We start from the raw sequence: 13,404 nt of genomic DNA, 5'->3' as shown, positions 1-13,404 counted from the left end.
CTAAAAAATAAAATACTATATATATATATATATATGTGTGTGTGCAAAAATTGTAATGGTTCTGATGTTTTTTTTACTTACAGATGGAGGATTTAAAAGTAGGTTATGAAAATCTGAGAGACGAGGAACTACGGCAGCAAGAACTTTATTTACACCTTTGCTTATTCGCTCAGCATCCAGCTGAGTCATTTGATCAGGTAGTTCATTGGGAAAAAAGATAGGGACAATACGTTGCAACTGTTGCTGATCACCCTGAACAAACTGACCAGGTTGGCCTCCAGCACCCTGCAGACCTCCAGGCCTAGGACAATTTCATAATCCAAAAACATTAATTTCAAACCCTATTCAAGGAACAGTACAAAGTAACAAAATAAAAATGCATTCAAAATCACTCAACAGTAAATAAGTTAACTCATTGAAATAGATGTGTCTGAGAGAGTAAAAATATTTTATAATGTATTCCATTTACACATCAAATACAATGTACTTATATGAACAATATGGCAGGCCAAAACTATTATATCCACCTTAATACAATATTAAATGAACCTCTAACAGTTATGAAAAGAATTAGATCATAAAATACAACAGAAGTATAATACCTATCAAGACAGTCAAATTAAATAGACAACTTCTTAAATATTTTTAGCATAACGATTCAAACCATTAGGTTCTCTTTATTGATAAAGGTTAAACAAAATTATATAAATTAAAGCAACATGTACCTATTCATGCTAATTCACAACCACTTTTTACAACCTCCTTCGATACATTACATTATACTTGCTACTTTTGCATGCTTTGGAAAAAATTAAACCAATACAATTTTATTGAACTTATTGTAATCAATCTTGTGTCACATTTTCTTTACATGACAACATGACTCAACTCTGCTGAACTCATGGTATCACTATAAGTATGTGAGGAAGGGGGCTTTAAACTATTCCACTATTTTAAACCCACTGCATGGCTTATTTAGGTAGCTGGCACATCCAAGAGGTGACAGCCAATCAATGAATCTGTTTGTGCTTAATCTTCACTGTCACTGCATACAGCTTTATTGTTAGTCATGATTGCAGGCTAGCAAATGAAAAATAAAAACAGCCCCTTTTTCTCTCCCTCTCTTGGAATTTTTAACATTTTTGTATCTTCTAAAGTCTTCACCAGTAACCAATGTCAGAGAATTCCAAATTATGCTTCCAGCATGAAAAATAAAATTCAAACTCAGTGAGTATAGTGGGCAATCAGAGAGCTGATGGAGTAATGTCTTTGGGATGCAGATAAGCAAATCAACCATGCACAATGATAACAATTAATATGACTGGATTTCTTTTATGACTTTGACTTCTGTTTTTGAGGGCCAAAAGACATCACTTCATTAATCTTTGTATCAATGCAAATATCCACCTGAAGTATAAGGTACTATACTTTCTAAAGAACCAACTGTCTGACAATTATTATGAAACCAATATTTTCACTAAACGATTAAGTGTAAACTCAACAAATGTGTAGACTGAATGCCAAAAGTTTAAATATCTACAAAAAATATATTTTCTTTAGAAATGCCATAATAAATGTATTAGGTTGCCAAGAAATTAATATCCCTTTTTCTAGATGAAAAAACCCAAACAACTTATATGTCAAAACAATGAATTACTCCTTTGATGTCCCACCAAATGCAAAGCATCACTTTCTCAGATGTAGCCCAGGTTTAGGGGTCGGAAGTGTTTTTTGTCTAAGACTGAGCCATTGTTTTTGGCATTTAATATTTGCATAGAAAATCCATTTTTCATCCCGTGACAATTCTACCCAAAAATGGTTCATGCGCATTACTCGCCAGAAGAGACGAAGCAACGTTTACACGTTGGAAACAATGATCACCAGAGAGTTTGTGAGGCACCCAAACATTTTCTTTATGGAGTTTTCCTATATTTCTTAGATGTTTACCAAAAATGGTTCATGCGCATTACTCGCCAGAAGAGACGAAGCAACGTTTACACGTTGGAAACAATGATCACCAGAGAGTTTGTGAGGCACCCAAACATTTTCTTTATGGAGTTTTCCTATATTTCTTAGATGTTTACGTATTGTTTCATGATAGACATGCAATTTCAGGGCCATTTCACGAGTGTGTTGCCTTAGGTTACTCAACAAGCGTCTTCAGAGCATCAATATCAATTCAAACATGTTGGCCCCTGCCATCACAGTTTTTAAGAGTAAAGTCACCTGAAAAAAACTTGCTGAACCATCATTGATACTTACGAACCTTCAAAACATTTCCATAAATTTCTTTAATATCCTTTGGCTACAGAGGCGTTGTTTCCCTTTCTGTATTCAAACAGCATTACTTGCCGAATGTGTGTCACGTCTAAACTCTACACATTATATAGGCTACACTAACATGGCGTTTAGGCAGTTAGTTTAACTATTATACGTGATGTACTTTTTTGGGGGGTGGTTGATGAAAGTGTTCCAAAACACGACATCAATTTCTTGACAATAGTTTAGTGATGTCACACTAAAAATGGTTAAGATGCCAGTGACAGCAGAAACACTGAGATCCAAAAACATCTGAATGGTCTTGATTTTATATAAAATTCTTTGAGAAGAGTGGTTTTCCACTAGTTCATGTGTGTGTGTGAAAAAAAAGTTGTCGTACTAAAGATACCAATTACTGACTAGCATTCAGTCAGAATCTTCAGTAAACATTTAATCTATTTCTTCTAGATAAGTAAGCATTCTGAGTCTTGCAAAACATTTAGCATGTATACTTCATTGCCATAGTATAAGGTAGTTTTGAGTAAATATTATTTTTGATTATGGATATTTAAATGCAGCACCACAATAAAAAAAATAATTTCTATTGGCTAGAGGTTTTAGTGAAATGCAATTTAATTGATTATTTACCATCCCTGAAGTTTCTAACAGGAATTTTTTACCACAGTACGTTGCTCACAAACACCTGAGCCAGTTTAGTATACTGTCAGGTAGGGCTTTTGTTGGCACCAAATCACTGTGGATGCCATATCTTCCAACAGAAAACAAAAAATCCTAAAAACAAGCAAGCAGTGTCATAGCTCATAAAATCAACTAACTGTAGTTTGATTGATTGTCTGAAGTCTGACAAGAATTTTATGGTAACATGAAAAAAAAAATCCTACTTGTCACCCCATTGCATGCAATTAATCCATCAATCGAATCTTTCTCGAAATTATCATAATGGATAGTCCTGTAAGCCCCCTCCCCCATTATTATTTCTAGAACCACCCTTGGTATACACAATGCTTTGATTAGTCTCTTCATAAGCTTGTTGATTTGACTTACACAAACTCCATTTTTATCCATGGTATCATAAAGTCCATTATAAAAACAGGACAATGCTAACATCCTGTGGACTGTCAGTTTTTTTCAAACACAAAGCACCGAGACTTATGAAGTTTTATGAAAAACTTTTTGTAACAAACAATAATCTATGTTAATCTACAATCCATCACGGATCTATTTATTCAAGAAAAGTTTTATATCACATAAATATTCAGGTATGACAATGTTACATTTGGTAACTAAATATAAATTTGGACATACTACCAAAAGCTTAAGTTAATCATCAGGATTTCTTAATTTCACTGGTCACAATACAAACTTTCCAATTTTTAAGCTAAAGCAAAGAAAAACAATTAAAAAGATAATTGTCTTATAAGACATCTTACCCAGGTTTTTTGAATTCTACTAAAGAAAGTAGCACACCAATACCACTGACTAGTACACTTTCTTTTCGTTCTCTGTCAAACATGTGTTTCAACAGATGCTCTATTGTTTCACAGCTTTGGGAGAAACAATGAAAATAATTTAATTTTTGTATTTTATAATGCAGAATCATAAAATATTTTTAAGATTCAAGAATTATCTCATCTGAAGTAAAACATAAAAACATCTTTTTTCTGTCATAAATACTTCTATCAAGTCTAATAAAACAAGTCTAGTTGCTTCAAACACTATTTTATAAAAGTAAAAAATGGTGGAGAAAATAAAAACAACTACATAATACACATTTTCCCACCTAAAGATACCTAAATTTCAATAAAAAATTTCATCCTCAGATGAGCAGGATACGAGTTTTATTATCCTATGCAAGCTTGCATATTTTATACTACATGAATTAAATATATATAAGTACTTTTTTTCCTTTAAAACAGAAAGTGTAGTAATTAACATCATCATCTTAGTATTTACACTAATGTTTCACCCAAAAATACAGAAGCAGTTATATAAAAGTACTCTTTGGTACTATTACAGTTAATTATAATTGTATTTACTGAATATTATCACACTACCTGATATTTCCCTTTAGCCCTGTGTATAATGTGCTTGGTCTGTTTGACTGACAAGTGTGCTTGTGAAACTTTTATAGTTATGTTCAAAATTTAATTAAACAGCTTTATTATAACATACATCAATAAACTTGGCAACAAACCATAGTTTCTAATTCAATTTTAATACAAGTTTAATTTTTAATTTCTAAAAAAAAATGTAAATAAATTCTCAATATTCACTTCTCTATAACACGACACTTTTCCACTCCAAATTACCATTTTAGATTTCCTCTCTATCCCAATACGGTGTTCTGAGCTTAGCATAAATTATACACTTATAGTACAGATATCGCTAAGACATAATATAAACTTGTAGTCTCTAATCTTCTCGCTTTACTGAAATATAAACCAGAAAGTTAAAACCCACATGCCACACCCACTTATCACATCCTGTCTTACAAAAATGTGAAAAATTCTCTCTGAAACTTATTTATAACCTACAGAAAGAGAAGATTTTACTTTACTAAGTTCCATATATGGCTAACTTATTCTGATGAGAGTTTTTGAATTATTTGGCCCCAGTTTCATTGTTGCTATCACTGAAGTCACTTGGACCAAATAATGGAATTATTTCAACTCACTAAAAGCTTAATTAGAAAGATTGTTAAATTACAAGTTTTAGGACGTTGTATTTTGTGTTAATATTTTGTTTTCTAAATTGCACATTTGATATATATATATATTTAAATATTTTATAAAGTATTCCCAACAACCATAACAAAAAGTAGGGTTAACTTCTGTGCAAGACCCACATACAAGTTCTACATTTCTGTTATTTTTATGTACATATTTTACTTATTGTTATAGAAGCAATTAAACATAAAAATAATGACAAAAATAAAATCACAAATTACTCGCGAAAGAAAGAGCACGGCATAATTTGACCAAGCATGCTGGTAGCCCTATCCTTTGTTTACACAAATATGCATGCTGAGATAAATTGTTTTCAACGTATTCTATATGTAGCTGTCTAAATGACTGGGAGATTAGAGAGTATTAGTTTTGGCTGTAAAAATTAACAGTGTTTAATTGGATGTTACAATGTGCAGTCATTCTTGAAAGAAAAGTTGACAAGACACTTGAAGAAACTGCAAGATGAAAAAAAGTATTTTTATTCTTAGCATGAACATCACTTTGCATTCAGACTGACACAGTATAGACTTCATAAGTTCACAGACAAATCTTTATCAACTGTACTTAATAAAAAAATTGTAGTCAAATTCTCAATTTTTCATAATAAAATCACCTTAGTTACCATCATAAATTTCTATTTAACAGAGACAGGCTTTTTTTTTAATTCTAAGACTATAAGGCTTTGGTGGTGGCAAGAACTAAGTTTTCACAACAACCAATTTTGTTCAATTTTTACAGATTCAAAATAATTTAGGAAAATCACTATGACAACAAATCAAATTAACTACCCGCATTCCTCTAAATTTTGTAAATATTATGCTATAGTGGCAAGAAATGAGTCTCAAAACAAATGTTTGCTTTATAAATATATAACTGTACAAGGGTAGATTCTCCAATAATAGGAGATGAAAAATTTTGAGTTTTGATATAATAGGCAACTCATTATAATTATAATACTATTTTTTTCAAATGTATTTTATGCAACATGGACAAGGCTAATTCTTTTATACATTAATTCTACCTAATACAAATAATGTAAACCTAATTAGTCATAGTATTTAAAAATGTAAAAGATGTTCATTGTCTAGTACTTCCTGTAAAGTCCTAATGTAAATCTAATTATATGCACAAAAAAGCTCAAACTATAATTAGTTTCACTATCTTATGTAGCAAATGCACAGGTGCAAAATAAAATTTGAAACTAATTATTAGAACTCAGTCATCATACAGTATATGATACATTACAGACTCATGAGCAACCGAAGATTATGGTAAAACCAATAATATTATGAGACCTTATACAAATAACCCCCTTCACCTGAACAAACACGCACACACTTGTAAGGTAAATATCTAGAATCTACAAGCCAGACTGAATAAATGCAATAACTTACCATTCAATGGACTCCAGCAGAGGATCTGGTTCAGCTTTATCTTGCAACAGTGACAACTGTTCACGACTATACTTAACAATATCACTCAAAGCTTGAGCAGCATTACTATTTTCTTCTTCACTATACGCAGGGTCAATGATTGATACAAGACGCCCTACTAAATTCTTTTCACAAAGCCACTGAAATTTGAATTTATAGAACAAGTTGTTGTTAGACTAGATTAAAAAATATTTTTTCTGTTAAATATTTCACAGACACATTATTTATAATAAATTTGAATATTACGAAAAGCAATTTCTGCAAGCTATTAGTTTATAGCTGTAGTTAGGAGCAACAAATAGGAATGAGAAAAGCTGTGCAACACAGTCAATACCAGCTTTCAAAAGGAGTACATGAAAACTGTAAATATAATTTTTACCAAAGAATGACCTCCGTAAACTGTTCTGACCAATTTGAGAAGAAAAAAAAAAACACCCAAAAACTGCACAATTCCTTACATATCTGAATGCAAACTTATTTTCAGGTTTTAAAATTGCAGATAGTAATGCAATACTTTTCTTATTTCCAATTTTCTATAAAATCAAAAAACCTAAATTAATTACTATTTGCTATGATTATATTAGGGCCGTATAAAATTAATTTTGTAAGACTATTTCATGAAATTAAAAGATATATTTTGCATATCCACTGTTTTATGATAAAAGGTATAACTATTGTAAAAATAAAAGGTCAAAGTAGCAGCAAAGAAAAAAACTTTTTTCAACATAAATCATAGTCTGCCCTCTGTAATGTTCTACAAAAATTTCTCAAATATTAAGCATTTTAGCACATTCAGTTAAAATTCCTTAAGTAGCTAATGATAATTTTATTAACTATATATACAGTTAAACATAAAAATGTGGAAAACCAGTATGTGAAAAATTACCTTCAATATTGTTTGACGAACGATTGCATTTTCTACACAGGTAATTAATCGAAGAAGAAGATCCATGATTGCTGAGGTTGAAATATGGTTTAAAAGCAGGGTGAGAAAATCCTCCTTAGACTTTAAAAATTCAAAAACCTGTAAATTTCATAAGTTGTTAGTTTTAACACATGTCTATTAAAAACACAGAAGTATAAATTTGCCCATTTTGTTTCAACTTGGCCAAAGATCATGAAATTAAAGGATTAATGGTAAGAAAAATAACTGTTATGCTACTGAAACTCAAACATTAATTGTACAACATTGCATCTGTTAATATTCTAAATTACATCCCGATACAAATATATACAAAAAAAAGGAAAAAAGTCTTGATACTTTTACAATGTGGAAAAGAAAGAAGCTTCATGAAACTTGTTTTATACATGTAATTTTGGTATTTTTATAATTTGAACCCATGAATGAGAATAAATGTGATGACTGTCTAAACAGCATATACTTCAAAACTCTTCTCTCTCAAGAGTAAAATAGTTGTGAAAATGTTTTATGTTTCCATTATTTACCGTCGCCATCAGATAAACTTTTAAATCTTACAATACCTCACAGTCTAGAAGAGAGAGGAGGAAATATATAGTTTTCTTTAAATCATAAAAATCTTCTGTATTTTAAAACCATCATGTAAGAAAGTTAACAGAGGAAACAGTCAAATGCCCAGATAAAAATATTTAGTTGCTGCTTTATTTCAATCGTGCACATCTTTTTGTTCTCACTTAATATTCCAACTACTGTGTTTTTTCCGAGTGAAAGTGTAAATAATCAGATCTTTGTAAACAGGTAAAAAAAAAAAAAAAATCTGGCCCGCATTTGTTTCATTAACTAGTTGAATTTAAGTTCCATTAATGTTTTATTCAGTGAAAGTACTAAAAGAAAGATCTATTAAAAGAGTATGAAAAAAGCTTTATATTTCACATCTCCAAAACAATAACACTTCACATCAATAAACTATATAATTAAATTAAACCTGCCTCTTCTCACAAAAACAAGCTTCAAGCAAAAGGGTTTGTACATTATAGATCAAAGAAATTTAAACAAAATAACTTCAGATTTTAATATCGTCTTTATGCTGCATTGATGAGCATAAAATTAAGAAGAACTGTTTTATTTTTGAAATTATACCCTCAACAACCTTGCTGAATTACCATTACTGCACTTGCTTTGTCAAGATAGAATTTTATGAATACAAAAGCTTTAAAAATACCTACAAAATATGCATGATTTACTATTTTTTCCTGGTTCATTGTATTCATTCTTTTCTCATCTGAAACAATGATCTACAGTTTTAAACTACTGGTTTTGATTCTGCATTTAATAAGCGCTGACAGAAAATGAAATATAAATGGTAAAATGACTTACCGGTTCTGTCTTTCTGGATATTAGAAGACCCATTGTTTTACTAAAAAAACTAGCCAGCAGGGGGGTTTAATGGCTTTTCAGTGTCAAGAAAATAGTAGAGTTTATTTAATAATGGTTCATTACTGGCTAAAGCATCATTAATCTGAGGAACATCTGCTGTCAACAATTCACAAGCTATGTTTGGATACCTATAAGATGTAAACAATCCAAGTATAAGGTTCCCTTTGCACTGAAAACAATTTATATTATTAAAAACGAAACACACAAAAAAATTAAATGTTGACATAAACGTATATTTTGAAATTTAACGTGATCAAGATTGATTTGCATTTGAATGCAGTTTTAAAATATTTATGCTCTGGAAAACTGGATTTTAATGAAGAACATTTTTACTTTATATTTTGTTTTTTAGGGATATGTAGACAAGGTGGAAAGGCACAATCGGGAAACTTTTACCCCCCCAGGATTTAATGACAGTAATAAATGTATGACTCAACTTTATTTTAAGGTCTTAATGCAGTACACTGTATCAATTGAAGGGGGAGTATATTAGGCATAAAAACTGTAAAAATTTTGCTTACTTGTTTTTTTTTGTTTTCTTAGCCTTATTCGATCTGAGGTGTTGGAAGATATGGTCAATCTAATAACTCAAGAGCCACCTGAAGATGTGGATGAAAAAGTTCGCTACAAGTAGGTCAAAATATAACTAGCAGATTGTCTTAGCAAAGTAAAAGAACTACTGAGCTGAATGCTATCTCGAGCTGAAAGAGTTAAGCAAGGTTTGTCTAAGCTTGGTCCCTGGGACTGACCTCATAACCATTTTGTGCTTGTTATAGTTTTCATGCTATAACTTTTAAATTAGTAAACAAATGTTAATGAAATTTGGCTACACTACAATGTTTTCATATGCAAAATATCAATTTTTTATTATTAAGTCTTGAGGTTTGTAAAGCAGTGTTTTTCTCATGTCTTTTTTTTTCTTTTCACATGTTGCCTATCCAACATGCAAAGTAATTTTCATTTTCACATGCAAAATCTTTATAATGTCCAGATAGTTATTAAATATTTCTTTAAAAAACTTTATATTTTATCCGTTATTTTTAGTAACGAATATCTGTACGGGATCAGTACATTTGACCAATCTCATAACCACCATAAAAGAAATTAGGAAATAGATATAAATTATGCTTTTTTCATATTAGAATGACGACAAATTATAATACAAAAACAAATGTTTAGACTAAATAGCTTAAATCTCATAACATTATACATTTATAAATATTTATTATTTATATTACATTGACCTTTCAGCCATGCCTAGCTAACAATACAGAAGTTACAATGACACGGCACATGTGCACTGATGTTATCGTATCCAATAATATATAACTGATCTTTAGCCTTTACAAAGTGACCTGTCTTGGTTGTGTTTTAGTAGACTAGTATTTTGTAAAATACAGTCACATTTCAATTATTATACATTATGTATTTATATAGATTATTGCTAATCAGAAATAAGTTCTTAAAGATATTTTTCTTAAAACATAGAACAGTAAATAAAGAAGTAAAGCAAACAATTATCTCTTCTAGTTACGATCTTTATACTTGGTTGCTGCTTGACATAGGTTGCTAAGCCTTTTAAAATTTTGCACGTGGAGTATATAAAATGAAATAATTTTTTTAAAGTTTTATATATATACAGTTGAATAACCAAAAAAATCATAAATTACTATATCAATACCATAGAATTCCACTATAATTTATCAAGCTTAGTAACTAATAAATATGAAATTTTGAGCACACTAAAGACACAACCGACCTACTTGAAATCTTGGTTTGAATAAAAGATATGACATCCAAACAAGTTAAAGTGACTTAGATAGTCGCTAGGGAGACATTCTGAGCTTCCGATTGATTATTCTTGTCATATATAGAAGTGTATATAATGGAGTGTTTCCAAAAATAGAAAGAAGTGGGTGGGGTGTCGCAGTGTTTAATTTATTAGATGAGCAATATCTTAGTAAAATGAAAAGATAAGGGGCTCTTATTTTATATTCTAGCTTGTCAATATTGGTAAGTTGAATTCATAATTTGTATGAAACTATAGACTTGATATTTTGACATCACAAACATCTAATCTGAACCAGTGCTGCATTCAACATAACTCGTGACACACAGAAATCAATGTTTAACTGTGTTTTTTTAATATTAAATTAATATTATTTTTAAATTAAGAAATTGAATAAGGTATAATTCTAAAATGTGAATTATAATGTACAGTTTGATACCAAACTTATTGACATTAAATCATGAAATAGAACTTCAATAAAATTTTTAATGTGAGTCAACAAACGCAATGACATGGCCTTTCACCTGCGACACGTCTGGAAAGGGTTAAATCATTCTTTTGAGATAAACCACAGTGACTTGAATATTTCTTCTAGGTACTTAAAAGAAATATAAGAATCAAGAAAATGCTTTTACAACACAATTCTCAGTCTGAGAAGGAGCATATTGATTTTAAATGCTGTATAATCAACTATAATTATAGAAATTCTGATGAAAACAATGGTCCTTTGCCATTAAACTTAAAGACAATTCAGCCAATACTAACTGCATTTATTTCCTAGATCATGGTAGGTTTATGTTATTAACCGTGACAGACAACTAACTCGTTTTATATGGGGTTGATGTATTACCCTGATCTCTAACCACAAATAAATTATAATATCCATACTATAACTTTTAATATGGTATATGTATCTTTATGGAATTTGGCAAGCTTTTATAAACATTACAAGTCTTTATTACACAAAAATAAATTTTTAATTAAGTATTTTCACTAAAGTGTTGACTGCTTGAAGTGCAGCAATTTTCCATGTAAGATTAAAAATACCATTTTTCATATGAAAATTTTCAACTTTCATTTGTGTAATCTCTAAAACATTCTAAATAAATATTAAATGTTTTTTTTTTGCAGTTAAAGTTTATATTTTACTTATTATTTTCTCTACCCTAACTTTATATAGACTCGGTCAATTGGACTGACCTTATAATCATCATAAAAAGATATGAAATAAACTTAAAGTATCTTTTTTTTCTTTCTAGAATGATTGCAATACTGTAACAGAAAAATACAACTGTTTATCTGAAAAAGCTTAAGATTTGTAACAGTTTTGTTCTCTTTCTACTTAATTTTGTTGTTTCATTACCTTTTGAACAATGTCTAAATAATAATCACGCCATACAAGTGTAAATCACTCTGTGAATGCACAAACTACTCGTGAGCATATCTCTTGGAGAATTATTATTTTTCATTATCTTACCTGATCTAAACTAAAAAGTTTCCAATTTTTACACTATAGTTACTTTTATAACAGTAAATGAAAAATATACATGAAAAACAAGATAATACATCATTTACATTCCACATCATATTTTTTTGCTGTTGGTCGTCAATGAAATTTAAGCCTAGATTTTTTGTAACAGTTGTAGTAGTAAATTAAAAACTCTTTTTTATTTAAAGAATGCACGTAAGAACATAGAACAATAACATGCACAAAGAAAACAATGTCTTATATCACATACATTGAAAATTTAGTTAAACATTTCCTTTTAATATTTTAAGAAATTAAAATATAATATTAAAAACCGATTTCTTAATTTTCATGTCAGGTTTATTTGGATATATTAATAATAAAGTAGTTTAATTAAATTTTTTTGAATGTAACTCTGTAAAAGGTTGTAATATGTACATCTTAACCTACTTACACTTCTCGGAAAGGTGGTAAATAAATTAGAGAAGAGGAAAGACCTAGAGAATAAATGCCAATTCTCATACTTGGGGAGATTGAGGATTTTTAAAAATATTTCCTTATAAATATAAAACTTAAATAATATCGAAACTGGATTTATTAACTATGTTTTGATGCAAACTTTATTTGTATACAATAATAATAAAACAGTTTAATTCAATTTTAAATGTAACTTTCTAAAAAGTCGTGACATGTGTACTTTGACTTACCTACAGTGAGAGGGTTCAATATAGAAAAGTAGAATGAATCATGTAACCAAAACCCCCCTTACTTTTGCCTAGGTTCTTAATTACTACAGCAAATACAATAACTACATGACAGCTATATTGCTGAAACAGTTTTAATTATCACCTATCGTTACTTAATGTTAGCTGAAAATTATTAATAATGTCTAGAAATAATCTTGCACAAATACCAAATGTAATAGTACGCTGTCTAGCAAAGAAACTGTATGGAAACCTTGGATATTTATTTTGAATAAACTTATTATACTTACAAATCAATCAATTTCTTTGATTGGGCTTTGCATTCTTGTAGAATATCATCTTCTTCCATTAACTCTTTAAGTGTAACATTCTGCAAAATTAAAATTAATATACATTCCATTCAAAACAATATGAATGCTTTACAAAACATTATTTTCTAACTATCATTTTTAGTTCAAGTCACTCATCATAAATATTGAGGATCAATAAAACAATGCATGCAAGTCCCTACTAATATGTGCATATAAAAAAATTCTAAAATTAATCTTGTAGGAAAAATTAAACTATTAATATATTTTCTACTTATAGCTATGCATACACTTTTACCAAATTATTCTGTCAGATTCATAAAAAGGTAAGAGAGAGAGA

The 13,404-nt window shown here is 29.6% G+C and overlaps 1 protein-coding gene across 1 annotated transcript in view; it reads right to left on the bottom strand.

Annotated features, from left to right (window-relative positions):
* Positions 1-13,404, bottom strand: part of LOC106458040 (serine/threonine-protein phosphatase 6 regulatory subunit 3-like) — an 81,577-nt gene that overhangs the window by 47,839 nt on the left and 20,334 nt on the right. The window contains 8 exon segments of the mRNA XM_022384178.1: positions 82-301; positions 3,711-3,824; positions 6,401-6,579; positions 7,326-7,463; positions 8,736-8,798; positions 8,800-8,964; positions 11,997-12,012; positions 13,047-13,126. Of these exon segments, the coding sequence (XP_022239886.1) occupies positions 82-301; positions 3,711-3,824; positions 6,401-6,579; positions 7,326-7,463; positions 8,736-8,798; positions 8,800-8,964; positions 11,997-12,012; positions 13,047-13,126 (975 nt within the window).

The sequence above is a fragment of the Limulus polyphemus genome, unplaced genomic scaffold, assembly GCF_000517525.1.
Source record: "Limulus polyphemus unplaced genomic scaffold, Limulus_polyphemus-2.1.2 Scaffold408, whole genome shotgun sequence".
Taxonomy (NCBI): domain Eukaryota; kingdom Metazoa; phylum Arthropoda; class Merostomata; order Xiphosura; family Limulidae; genus Limulus; species Limulus polyphemus.
This window is presented reverse-complemented; position numbering and strand designations above follow the sequence as displayed.